The sequence below is a fragment of the Oncorhynchus tshawytscha genome, linkage group LG10 (genome assembly GCF_018296145.1).
Source record: "Oncorhynchus tshawytscha isolate Ot180627B linkage group LG10, Otsh_v2.0, whole genome shotgun sequence".
Lineage (NCBI taxonomy): Eukaryota > Metazoa > Chordata > Actinopteri > Salmoniformes > Salmonidae > Oncorhynchus > Oncorhynchus tshawytscha.
Window position 1 is genome coordinate 54,228,225 of NC_056438.1, and position 14,745 is coordinate 54,242,969.

Genomic DNA, 14,745 nt, shown 5'->3' on the forward strand with positions numbered 1-14,745 from the left:
GATCTGGAGATCTCCTCTGCTGAAGACACAGACTCTGCTCTGTACTACTGTGCCATGGAGCCCACAGACAGTATAACTCAAAGATGTGAGATGAAGGCTTTTTGCTTGGAATGATCTTCATTCTCATCAACAGTGACACAATATTCTACTATTCTTAGTGAAGGTTTATTTGCAGATGGTATATATGGTATAGCATGGTATAGTACTATCTATTGAGAAAAAAAAATAAAAAACAGCTAAAACAATACATTTTCAGATAGAAATTAAGTCTAAAATAAACTGAGGAAGAGGCCAATAGGAACTAAAAACCCTTAACCACCAACCACAGAAGAAGAGTTACATATCCAGTTATCAGAGGAGGGGCCTCATAGTCAAACACTGGTATAGGCTGGTTATACCTTCAACCATGAGGATGTCTCTGTAGAGGATCTACTCAGCTCTCTCACTGTCTTATCTCTCAGTTGGTTTATCTAGTCTGTGTCAGGATGTCACTCATATTACTGTTGCTCCTCTCTGCATTTGTAGGTGAGTGCTGAGTTCTCATCTTAAACCAAATCATATTTTGAATACAGTCACATTGCATTTATCAATTAATGATTGCATTAAAAACTAAGTAGCATTTTACTGGAAAGTTTCAATTCTTTCGCTTGTCATACTTTATGGGCACCTAATCCATGTATTTTTTCTCTTTAGGAATAAAAATGAACACAATGACAATACTTATGTTGTTGCAGGTGATAGTATGGAGCAGGAAACAATAACTCCAGTGAAGCCTGAAGTCAATGCTCTCCAAGGAACAGACATCACTCTCTCCTGCAACTACAAGGGCAACGTTAATAATCTCCAATGGTACCGTCAATACCCCGGATCCAGACCAGAGTGTCTTCTTTTGATCCTACAAACCAACAAGTATGTACAGAATACATCCATTACGACTCCACGGCACACTGGTAGACTGAATGAAGAGAAGACCCGTGTTGACTTGATGATCTCCTCTGTTGAATTGGAAGACTCTGCTCTGTACCACTGCGCCTTGCAGCCCACAGTGACAGGAAACCCAGACTCACTGTACAAAAACCTGTCAAGACCCTTGGGGGTGAACAGTGCATTGTACTCTGATCAATCAGTTATTATTTAGTGTACATTAATACATTTATTTGTTCCTGTATCTCCACAATAAAACACATTTAATATGAATATTGTTCAGGATATAATACTTTATACTGTCTGCATCTTCCTGTTCTGATATAACATGATCAAAGATACCAGTCTGAATAAATACAGAATGAAGAAAATGTGTGGTGTTGTTTTGCTTCCTTTTAGCAGGGGTTCCCAAACTTTTTCACTTATGTGCCCCCATTGCAGCATTGTGGAACATCCCACGACCTCAACCCACCTATTTTTGTAAAGGGTACAAGCACTGTTCATGACACAAACTGTCCACACCCTTCCTGTTGGTAGAGAGAATTTTGCAGTTTTTAAGCTTATTTCCTGAAATTCTATACATTTAGTCATGGGGTGCAAAGAACATTTTTCCGTTTTAAATAACATTTTCTAATGTGTTTTAAAGTGATATTTGAGTGACATTTTTCTTACAACATATATGGGCAAAAAAAATGTTTAAAAAAAACTTTAGCTGACATGGGCTAGTTGATCTGGATACTGCTGACAAGTTATAAATAGCTCTCTAAGGTATGCAATGAATAACATGACAAGAGGAACTGATGATGCAATACCCAAACTGAGTTCCTTAAAAAAAATGTGGGGTTGGACACCCGCGCATCCCCTGCCGACCCCTCGCACGCCCACTAGGGTGTACACCCCACATTTTGGGAACCACTGTTTAGAGGATTCAGGGCAGTAATTGTCTTATTCTTCTTATTTTGGTCAACAGCATGCATTTTGAGGCAATATCAATAGAGGGCAGTTATGAGCTGAAATATCTCTATTTAGAACTACAGCAGAATGTAGAAGATGACATTTAGCAGAATTCCAACCCAGAAAGACAGTTGAACTGAAATACCCAACCACCTTTAGTGTAGAGAGGTAGAGCTACAAAGTCAATGAGTGCTTTAACATTACAGTATGTAGTCTACAATATGTTTGAGGAGAGGATAGTGATACACTCTTACTTGACAACGTATAAAGCCAGTCATTCAGGTCCCAGGAAGATGTTTTATGCCATTCTGCATTTTTCAATGTTCATTGGTAAGTGCATAGGTTCTGCAATACATTTTAGATTGCAGACATATGCCGATAATGCATTTATGGTACATGAATTGCAATATGATTTATTCAAAACATGTTTAACATAATATCTTTCAGGTAGCAGTTATGAGTAGGAAATAATATCAGCCACAACTGAAGAGTGTGTTTTTGAGGATGATGGTGTTACTCTGGCCTGCAACTACACTGGCTCCTACAGTACTGATACTTTACTGTGGTACCAACAATACCCGAGATCAAAAACAGAATTCCTGCTCCTCCTCACTGAAGGAGGGTTAAAGATACATAATGAATCGACGCATCCTTGCCTGTCTGTTAAACTACATGAAGATAAGACCCATGTGGATCTGGAGATCACCTCTACTGAGGTGACAGTCTCTGCTCTGTACTACTGTGTACTGAAGCCCACAGTGACAGGACAGGAAAAAACACTGTACAAAAACCTGACAACACACAATATACTGTAGAAAGCCATAACAGAAAACATTTCATAATGGTGTCAAGAGGAGGGGCTGTATAATCAAAGATCCACATGTAGCTTATGGGATGTTATTGTTCAGGACGTAGCTAGTTAGTCAGGTCTCTCAGTGCTGTCTGTCGGTTTCTCAAAGGTCTAGCAAGATGTTTTTCTTCTCATTTGTTCTCTTTTCAGCATTTTTAGGTGAGTTATTATATGAATTGGAATCTTTTAATTTAATTTTACAGTGAATGAACAGCACAAAAACATGGTAATTGCACATTAATAATTTGTAAATATCAGTTACAATTGCACAATTGTACAGTTACAGATGTTATTTGTCCAAATATTTTTGTAGGAAACAGTTTTGGTGATTCAATAAACCCTGTGACTACAGAAGAGCTTGTTCAGGAGGGAAGGGATGTCCATCTCTTCTGCAAATATGATGGCACTGTCTACAATCTACAGTGGTACCGCCAATATCCCAGGTCCAAACCAGAATTCCTCTTGTACATCACACCAGAAGGGTCTATATTTAAAGCTACTCCCCCACCTCCTCGTATGACAATTTCAATTGACAAAGTGGAGAAACTTGTGGATCTGAAGATCTCTTCTGCTGATGTGACAGACTCTGCTCTGTACTACTGTGCCATGAAAACCACAGTGACAGAAAACTCTGACACACTGTACAAAAACCTGTCAAGAACCATGGGAGGAAACAGACATCCTGTATGACATACATAAGTAACATGCCTACTGAATGTTAAGGGGAGGGACTTATGGTAGAGGATGATCTGAACAACAGTATAGAAACATAAAAACAGGAGGAAACTTTCAGAGACTGCAGAGATCTTTCTGTCCATTTCTCTATGTTCATTCTTGACCATATTGAGTTAATACAATAAAAATACAATACAATACAATTCATTGCCATTTGAATTTAATTCCATTTCAAATACATTTTCATGAACAATTGAATGTATGTATATTAAAACCATTCTCTATGCATGTGCCAGTTGTGAGGACCTCATGCTGTCGTACAACTATTCCAGAGCAGCTACTGCTGGAGATTAATTATATTGGTATCAGCAAGACAGCACAAAGGTCAGAATTCTTCCTCTACATCTCAGGTTCAGAGTTTATAAAGAAAGCAGATCCTCTGAACACTCTAATATCTGTCAAACTGAATGAAGAGAAAAAACATGTGGATCTGGAGATCTCCTCTGCTGTAGTGACAGATTCTGCTCTGTACTAATGTTCTGTGAGGCCCACAGTGACAAGAAACGTACACACACTGTACAAAAACCTCAGCAGGGACCACATCAGCAGGGATGTATCCAGTTTTTCCAACTGGTGTCTAACCCTTACTTTTAGACATCAAAACACTAGAAAATGCTGTTAATACCTCCTGTAAATAAAGTTCATGACTCAAATCCTTCATCTGTCCTTAAATTGATTTGAGCATTTACAGATTGTGTCAATTTGATGTGTATTCCTATTCTGCTAGTAAGACCTTTTAACCACATCATCTAAATCAGTGGAGGCTGCTGAGGGGAGGACGGCTCATAATAATGGCTGGAATGGAGTGAATAGAATGATATCAAACATGGATTCCATGTGGTTGATACCTGTCCATTGACTCCATTCCAGCCATTACTATGAGCTGTCCTCCCCTCATCAGCCTCCACTGATATACGTACAATATGCATCGTTGACATAACATCATTGCTCTCAACATGGACCTGCTCAGTGGTTTGGACCTCTGGTGGTAAATCCATGTGCTGCACTCTTTAGAGGAGCATACCTGAAGCCAACTGACTGATAACGGACAAGACAAACATAAAAGGAGCTTACACGGTTTTGGTCGGCGTCACGAGATACGAAAAATAATTCAATTTCACATATCATCATGTCCTAATATTTCATTTTTTGTGTGACGATTTAGTGTCCTATAAATTGAAATGTGCACAACATACAATACAATTGACAATTAGTTATTCATGCCAAAATAGACAAAAATATTACTGACCTTGTAATTCTTAGAACTTCCTCAACATTTAAATATGGTAAGCAAGTGTAAGTATCAAGTTTTTTTTGCTTTATGTTTATCCATAAACTGCCTTTTCTGCTGCTCCTGGCTGATCTTTAGGTGAGGTACCTTCTTATCCTGCATGTGCTGCCCACTGCACCTCCTGAAGGACAGGTTCATTAGGCCCAAGTGTGCCAGGTGGCTCGTCCACTGATTCTCACTCTTCAGCCACAACCACTGAGATGTTCTCTCTGCCTCCTGATCAGCTATATGACAGATCTTCTTTGTCTGTGCTCCTCCTATAGACTGCCCTCCACAGTTATGAAGTGACAATGTTTTCCATGTATAATAATGATACAATAGTTCCATCTAGTGTTCAACATTCTGCCCAACAAGGTGAAACCTTGACATTGCTTCTATTTTCAAGGGCAAGTTACTAGTGAGAGTCAATAGGTGTCAGTGGAGTCTGGAGATAAAAGGTTTTTCATGGGCTGCGTCTCAATCCACAACATCAGCCTATGGCGGTATTCTGCCTCTGCGGTGGATGGTGGCCGAACTGCAGCGGTGTTTGTCAGACCATGAGACATCCCGAAAATCGATCTTCTCACAAATATGTCTATAGGGTGTATAGCGTTTGGCTTACAAAATGTATATGACCACTCTATGGAAAGATTAGACTCTCGCTGTCGATGTGCCAACTTGTAACGTACCGTTTGAGCTATAAACTAATGTGACTCCACCGTGGAAAGGGTATATTCTCACGAACACGATGGAGAATTTAAACGTTTAAATATTTGTTTAAAAAAAATATATATACACAGTATATATATTTCCTGAGTTTTCTTTTTGCATCTAAAGGGGTCATAAAATTCCAAATCTACTAGCTTAATTTTCCACTTTGCAGGTTTTGGTGTGGTATCATTTCCCCCAACAATTTTAACTAAACAATTGAATATACAATTAGCTCCTCCCCTATTGCAGAGCCCCACAATTATGAGACTTCTCAACTACAGTGGATGGAACATAAAGTCTTTAACAGTCTACTCTTCCTCTACACATGAACCATAATGGCACATTGGCTTAGGAATACTTTACTTATCCTGGCTGCATGCTATTCTGGTACAGTATAGTGTTTTTCCTTCCTATTCTCCTTATCTGAATCTTAGCTAATTTGTTATTATACAATTATTGATTATTTAAAAAACTATTACTACTTTTTTCAGATTGCAGAGGTGAAGAGGCTGTTGACCAGCAGAGTGGACATGTTACTGCCCTTGAAGGAGGACTGGTAACACTCACCTGTAATTACACTACCAGTCGTGCATCTCCTGATCTCTTCTGGTACATCCAGCAAACTAGGAACTCTCCTCAGTATGTCCTGAGAAGAGATCGTTATTCAGAAGGGAGCAATAGTGATGAGTTTAAGAAGAGGTTTGATTCCAGGCTGAATTTCACATCTAGCTCTGTCCCCTTGACGATTCAGAGGTTGCAGCTGTCTGACTCTGCTGTGTACTACTGTGCTCTGAGGCCCACTGTGACTACAGGATATACAGCTCCCTTACAAAAACTATTTGATAGTCTTATACTGTATAAGACTCTTAGAGAGCCTTGTGTAAGCTCTTCCTTAATGTTTCCTAAGGCAGAGTTAAGGAAGTGGTTTCACAAGCCTATGAGACAAGTGATTTCAATCTCTCCTTATACCCATCTCACAGAATGCATGGAGCCCTGGCTGAGGAACTTTGTTATGGTATTATAATATTATTTTCCTAATTCATTTGCTGCCTTTGATCCCATTCCTTTATTTTATGAAACATATTTCTCAGTATAATATTATCAGTATTAATGTCATGTTTGTAATCATATTACTGAATTATTTTCAGTCATTTTTCATGCCAATAAAGCTCTCTTCCAATTCAGGTCCAAATGTAGAAGTAAGAGACAATACAATTCCACTAAAATGTCTCATGGATTAGAAAATAGACGATTGTTTAATTTTTAGAATTGGCCTAATTGTGTTACTTAGACGCATTTAGAAAAAGCAAAAATCAGTATTGTGTACAGAATAATGGAAAATCCAGCATCAGCCACAAGGAGGCCACATTACCAAGTAAGTGTTGCTTTCTACTCTAAAATGACTTGTTTACAGTATTTGAACATCCCCTCTGTGCTGTGCTGCATGGTCTAGGTCTGTGCTGCTACAAAGACAGGAATCAAGAGAGCACACCAGTTTCTATATAGTAACATAATTTTGACTTGCTCTTTCTATCCTATGATAATTATGGGACATTGACAGTGGAACTCTGTTCTTCTTGCTGCACTTATCTTTGATAGGATACAGATCTCATTATCTTTTTCTCAATACCTGATGTTACTTGGATCCTGACATTTAGTAACCATGGGACTTTAGGATTCTATCAATTAGATGTGATGTGACGAAAATATGTTCCACAAAAATGTCAGATAGAAAAGTCCCAAGGCATTTTGTTATGTTATTATAATGTTATTTTTTATTATTTGTTTAGTCTTGGCTCCCAATACTTTCTTTTATCAAACATATTTCTCAGTTCAACACTACAAGTATTAATTTCATGTGTTTTTATTCACACAAAAATGCTGCTTGATTATTTTCTCCCTAATACTAATGTGTATTACATCCTTTTCCAGAATGCAGAGGAGAAGACTCAGTCATTCAGCCACCAGGAGATGTGACCACTAACCTTAACAGGTCACACTGAGCTGTCAATGTGATACTACGGATACAAATCCATAACTGTTGTGGTACAAACACGGCGCAAACGAGTACCCCAAGTATATGCTGTGTACTACTGTGCTCGGTGGACCACTGTGATAACAGGATATACAACCCCTTACAAAAACATACTGACCTACACAATGACAATACACCTGTCTGTACAGTATACAACACCACTTTGAAATTGACACAGTAACTTTCTCACTACCTCCCTGATAGTACCAAGACTAGTGGTAGCAGATGATGATAATCACAGTGATGAGGATGATAATGATGATGATGGTGATGGTTATGCAATAAGTCATTTTTGATGCCAATAAAGCTATCTCTTCCAATGTAGCTCTAAAGGTAGATGTACGAGACATTAAAATGCCATTACAATATCTCATGGATTAGAACACATACAGCTAGTAGAGTCTAACTAAATTTATTCCAGAAAAAAAAGTTATACTCAGTATTGTGTACAGAGTAATGGAAAAGCCAACATCCACCACAAGGGGGCCACATTACCAAGTAAGTGTTGCTTTCTACTCTAAAATGACTTGTTAACAGTATTTGAACATCCCCTTTGTGCTGTGCTGCATGGTCTAGGTCTGTGCTGCCACTAAGACAGGAATCAAGAGAGCACACCAGTTTCTATACTGTAACATCAGTGTGTCTTGCTCTTTGTATCCTATGATAATTATGGGACATTGGCTGTGGACCTCTGTTGTTCTTGCTGCACTTATCTTTGGTAGGTAATGGCTCTCATTATCTTTTTCTCAACACCCTGATGTTACTGGAACCCTGACATTTTTCACAGAGTTATTCTTCTTTGTTTCCAGAGTGCAGAGGAGCAGACAGTGTTACTCAGTCAACGAGAGAAGTGACTGCTTATGAAGGAGAAGACGTGTCTCTCAACTGTGAATATAAGACCAGTTTATCAGCTCCATCTCTCTTCTGGTACATTCAATACACAAACGATTACCCTGAATATGTTTTGCGGAAGGATGTCATTGGACCAGGGGATATTGATGATAGATTCAAGGAGAGATTTGATGCCCATCTCAGTTCCATCACCAAATTAGTCCCCTTGACGATCCAGAGGGTGCAGCTGTCTGACTCTGCTGTGTACTACTGTGCTCTGAAGCCCACTGTGACAACAAGATATACAGCCCCGTTACAAAAACACCATGTGTGCACGTGGGTGCGTACAGTACTTTGTGTTTTTTTTTAAGTCAATGGGAGGTGTTATACACTGCTCAAAAAAATAAGGGAACACTTAAACAACGCAATGTAACTCCAAGTCAATCACACTTCTGTGAAATCAAACTGTCCACTTAGGAAGCAACACTGATTGACAATAAATTTCACATGCTGTTGTGCAAATGGAATATACAACAGGTGGAAATTATAGGCAATTAGCAATACACCCCCAATAAAGGAGTGGTTCTGCAGGTGGGGACCACAGACCACTTCTCAGTTCCTATGCTTCCTGGCTGATGTTTTGGTCACTTTTGAATGCTGGCGGTGCTTTCACTCTAGTGGTAGCATGAGACGGAGTCTACAACCCACACACGTGGCTCAGGTAGTGCAGCTCATCCAGGATGACACATCAATGCGAGCTGTGGCAAGAAGGTTTGCTGTGTCTGTCAGCGTAGTGTCCAGAGCATGGAGGCGCTACCTGGAGACAGGCCAGTACATCAGGAGAAGTGGAGGAGGCCGTAGGAGGGCAACAATCCAGCAGCAGGACCGCTACCTCTGCCTTTGTGCAAGGAGGAGCAGGAGGAGCAGTGCCAGAGCCCTGCAAAATGACCTCCAGCAGGCCACAAATGTGCATGTGTCTGCTCAAACGGTCAGAAACAGACTCCATGAGGGTGGTATGAGGGCCCGACATCCACAGATGGGGGTTATGCTTACAGCCCAACACCGTGCACAACGTTTTTCATTTGCCAGAGAACACCAAGATTGGCAAATTCGCCAATGGCGCCCAATGTGCTCTTCACAGATGAAAGCAGGTTCACACTGAGCACATGTGACAGTCTGGAGATGCTTTGGAGAACGTTCTGCTGCCTGCAACATCCTCCAGCATGACCGGTTTGGCGGTGGGTCAGTCATGGTGTGGGGTGGCATTTCTTTGGGGGGCCGCACAGCCCTCCATGTGCTCACCAGAGGTAGCCTGACTGCCATTAGGTACCGAGATGAGATCCTCAGACCCCTTGTGTGACCATATGCTGGTGCAGTTGGCCCTGGGTTACTCCTAATGCAAGACAATGCTAGACCTCATGTGGCTGGAGTGTGTCAGCAGTTCCTGCAAGAGGAAGGCATTGATGCTATGGACTGGCCCGCCCGTTCCCCATACCTGAATCCAATTGAGCACATTTGGGACATCATGTCTCGCTCCATCCACCAACGCCACGTTGCACCATAGACTGTCCAGGAGTTGGCAGATGCTTTAGTCCAGGTCTGGGAGGAGATCCCTCAGGAGACCATCCGCCACCTCATCAGGAGCATGCCCAGGCGTTGTAGGGAGGTCATATAGGCACGTGGAGGCCACACACACACTACTGAGCCTCATTTTGACTTGTTTTAAGGACATTACATCAAAGTTGGATCAGCCTGTAGTGTGGTTTTCCACTTTAATTTTGAGTGTGACTCCAAATCCAGACCTCCATGGGTTGATAAATTTGATTTCCATTGATCATTTTTGTGTGATTTTGTTGTCAGCACATTCAACTATGTGAAGAAAAAAGTATTTAATTAGAATATTTCATTCATTCAGATCTAGGATGTGTTATTTTAGTGTTCCCTTTATTTTTTTGAGCAGTGTATAATTGAGGCAGATAAAAGGAAATGCCTTTTATAGCTGACAGTGAGAAACCAGGGGAGTCATTCTGTCATAACAGTATACTTGTGTTCACTCTTTTCACTGTATTAAATAATACCAGTGACCAGATTTTATATTTGGAAATAAAATGATGTATGTATATGACTAAACATTCTAAACATTCTCTCATAGAAATATCATTGATTCTATCTTTACAGTGATTTAGTAAACTAAACCTTTGTCACCACCACCACACTTCATTAAGAGCAATCCCGTATCCGGGATCCTATTTATAGCCTCAAGCTCATTACCATAACGCAATGTTAACTATTCATGAAAATCGCAAATTAAATGAAATAAATATATTTGCTCTCAAGCTTAGCCTTTTGTTAACAACACTGTCATCTCAGATTTTCAAAATATGCTTTTGAACCATAGCTAAACAAGCATTTGTGTAAGAGTATTGATAGCTAGCATAGCATTAAGCCTAGCATTCAGCATGCAACATTTTCACAAAAACAAGAAAAGCATTCAAATAAAATCATTTACCTTTGAAGAACTTCAGATGTTTTCAATGAGGAGACTCTCAGTTAGATAGCAAATGTTCCATTTTTCCAAAAATATTATTTGTGTAGGACAAATCGCTCTGTTTTGTTCATCACGTTTGGGTAAGAAAAAAAACGAAAATTAAGTCATTACAACGCAGACTTTTTTCCAAATTAACTCCATAATATCGACAGAAACATGGCAAACGTTGTTTAGAATCAATCCTCAAGGTGTTTTTCACATATCTATCGATGATAAATCATTCGTGGCAGTTGACTTTCTCCTCTGAAGAAAATGGAACGCGCATGGAGCTGGAGATTACGCAATAATTTCGACGGAGGACACCGGGCGGACACCTGGTAAATGTAGTCTCTTATGGTCAATCTTCCAATGATATGCCTACAAATACGTCACAATGCTGCAGACACCTTGGGGAAACGACAGAAAGTGCAGGCTCATACCTGGCGCATTCACAGCCATATAAGGAGACATTGGAACACAGGGCATTCAAAATCTGGACCATTTCTTGTATGAAATTTCATCTTGGTTTCGCCTGTAGCATTAGTTCTGGGGCACTCACAGATAATATCTTTGCAGTTTTGGAAACGTCTGAGTTTTTTCTTTCCAAAGCTGTCAATTACATGCATTGTCGAGCATCTTTTCGTGACAAAATATCTTGTTTAAAACGGGAACGTTTTTTTTATCCAAAAAATAAAAGAGCGCCCCCTATCTCGAAGAAGTTAAGAGAAAGCATTGAATGGGTTTTATGTCAAAGTGAAGAGCTACAAATGATCCTGTTCAAACTGTACATATGATGACAAGTGACATATTTCAGTTAGTTAGTTGGTCCAACATATAGTAGATGAATGATGATGTTACTTGGTTTGATCTGGATGCTCTCTACAATTTGTAAGTGAGCCTGTATTGTTGATGCTAGTTCGTTTTTTAAATTCCTGTCAATTGTTTTAGTTTCTCTATTTTCTTTACAGGACAGATTGCTGGGGATCACATTAGTCCTGCAAAGCATGATGTCATAGGTACAGAGGGAGAACCTGTGACTCTGGGCTGCTCCTATGATATAGGCTGTAAATGTATTGACCTTTAATGGTACAGGCATTACCCTAACCAGGCTCCTCGGTTCTACAGTATAAAGGTGCAAGATCAGAAAGCGGTAGTGAACATGTCTCTGATAAGAGATATACATCCACAACGTCTCCAACATCTACTCAACTGATCAAAACAAGTCTCACCCTGGCAGACAGCACTCTACTACTGTGCTCTCAGAGAATATACCCAGTGAGACAATGTGTAAAAGATGCTGTTCTAAAACCAGCTGAGCAGAAATGCTTTGATGAAGCGGGGATCAAATTTGAACATCAAACCACAATTTCATAACATAATGGCAGAGGTTGAGATCAGAGAATTGTGATGTGCTTTGTGCAATCACCAGGTGGTCTAGTGTTTCTCTGTCTTCATATTCAACTGTGAGAAAAATGTATTCTTCTCTCTTCAATTAGTCGTTTTCAATTCCTTAATTTCTTTATGTGGTTGGAAAAGCACGTGGGAATATGACAAAGTGCAAAAATATTATGATTTGTAGTTACTCCTCACAATTTATACCACTTGGTGGTGTAGTATGAAAGTCAACCTGAAGGGGGCAACCTAACAAAGCACACAAACCCCTGAATCAGAGGATGCCATACAGACAGACACCTCCCCATGGTCTACTAATGCATGTAATACAGAACAACATAAAGCATTAACAATAGAACAGAGAGTGTCAAAGCTCTGTGATAGACAGATCAGCATTGTTCTGCTCGTTACCTTTTCCACTTAAAACTGACTGACTATAGTCATGAGAAATTGGCTGATCCTGCATGTTCTGGCTGCATGCTGCTTTGGTATAACATCACTCAGTTTATCTGTCTCTTTCTGTGCAGTTGCTCATTTTATTTATATACATTATTATTATATGTTGTGAAGATATATTTATCTTTCTTTTCAGGGTGCAGAGCAGAAGAGAATGTAATACAGCCAACAGAAGATGTAATGGTCGTAGAAGGACAACCAACAAAACTCAGTTGTACATTTGATACCACTGATCTATCACCATATCTCTTCTGGTACAAACAACAAGCAAATGGCAACCCCGTGTTTATGCTGAGAGAGGATACATTTGGAACTGGGGAAACTGCTACTGAGTTCAAGGAGAGATTTAATGCCCGTCTGAATGTCACAGCAAAATCAGTCCCCTTGACGATCCAGAGGTTACAGCTGTCTGACTCTGCTGTGTACTACTGTGCTCTGAGGCCCACTGTGAGAACAGGATATACAGCCCCCTTACAAAAACTATAAGTTACACATGTGTCCATAGAAACATTCAGTACCACTGAAAAGTTGGGACAAAAGCACAATATGCATTTCAATATACTTTATGTACAGAAGTAGATCTGAATTATTTACTCTGTAGGCTACACAAGTGTTTGTTCATTATTTTTTAAAGAATACGTGTATGTTTTCACAACATATCAAAAAAAATTGTTTATCATACATACTTTATGGAACATTTATGTCATTGAAAATTGCTTTAGGCTACTTTCCATTTTATGTGAGCAAGACGTAAGCTTTTTACTTTGACTAATGTAATGCAAAGAGTGCTTATATCTAATACTGATGAGGTAATATTGACCAATACATTTCTTTACAATCTTACCTCTCTCTGAACAGGCTCCTCCTTCATGTCTGTCAGTTGATGGTGATATACAGGCTGAGATGGACATGGAAGAGAGAGAGAGGATCTCTACCTCTTACTGTAACTCACAGTCACTCTCAGTGTGTTCTGTATAACCATGTTACTCTGTCTGATCATCTGGCTGGTTCTTGATGTATTCTGCTTCGGTATGATGGAACCTTTTCCCTCATTGGTTTATCGTATCTTTAACACATTTTTACAATGGTTTTATCATTTCTAATATCTTTCAAATTATCACTCAGTCTTTCTTTTACTCCCAGAGTGCACAGCAGACCAAGTTCAACAGCAACCAGGAGGTGTGATTGCTACAGAAGGAGGACTGGTAACACTGAGTTGTCAATATAACACCAGTGCTAATAATGCATATCTATATTGGTTCAAACAAGAAGAAAATGACTTCCCTAAACATATGCTGAGCCGTTATTCATTTGGATCTGGAGACAACGCTGCAGGGTTCAAGGAGAGATTTGATGCCCGTCTCGATGCGGACTCAAAATCAGTCCCCTTGACGATCCAGAGGGTGCAGCTGTCTGACTCTGCTGTGTACTACTGTGCCCTACAGCCCACAGTGAGAGGAAACCTGTGAAGACTCTACAAAAACCTGGAGAAAAAAACTGACATCCCCTACACATCCTGTCATTTTTTATTTCATCATTACTTTGTGTAAACAAAACACACACACTGAAAATGAACAATGAAAGCTTTTCAATGAACAACAAAAAACAAATGTTAAAAATGTTGAATGGAAGAGTGACAAAACTCAATCTATCTGAATGTGTTGCTTATTTATACTTTAGATTGTAGATGTAAATAGGAAAGCAAAAAACTGTGAATGAATGAATGCCTCATTGAATACATTTATATCTTGAAGATCTTGGATGAAGCAACTCTCTTACCCTAAAATCAAGAAAATAAATGGAAATAAATAAGACAGTTTTATCCAATATTGTCACGCCCTGACCTTAGAGATGCTTTTTATGTCTTTATTTTGGTTTGGTCAGGGCCTGAGTTGGGGTGGGTATTCTATGTTCTATGTTGTGTAGTTCTATGTTCTGGCAGGGTAGGTTTCTCAATCAGGGACAGCTGTCTATCGTTGTCTCTGATTGAGAACCATACTTAGGCTGCTCTTTTTCCCCACCTGTGGTTGTGGCAAGTTGACTTTGTTTAGGGCCCATAG

General features: G+C 39.6%; 3 gene segments (V, D, J or C); all 3 read left to right on the top strand.

Moving 5' to 3' along the window:
- Window positions 1-316: 316 nt before the first annotated feature.
- On the top strand, window positions 317-1,282 carry LOC121847476. The segment is given in 2 exon segments: window positions 317-525; window positions 735-1,282. Coding segments are annotated over 2 exon segments (444 nt in total).
- Window positions 1,283-2,746: 1,464 nt separating this feature from the next.
- On the top strand, window positions 2,747-3,539 carry LOC112247721. The segment is given in 2 exon segments: window positions 2,747-2,887; window positions 3,042-3,539. Coding segments are annotated over 2 exon segments (417 nt in total).
- Window positions 3,540-13,549: 10,010 nt separating this feature from the next.
- LOC112247723 lies at window positions 13,550-14,499 on the top strand. The segment is given in 2 exon segments: window positions 13,550-13,714; window positions 13,829-14,499. Coding segments are annotated over 2 exon segments (375 nt in total).
- The last annotated feature ends 246 nt before the right edge of the window (window positions 14,500-14,745 follow it).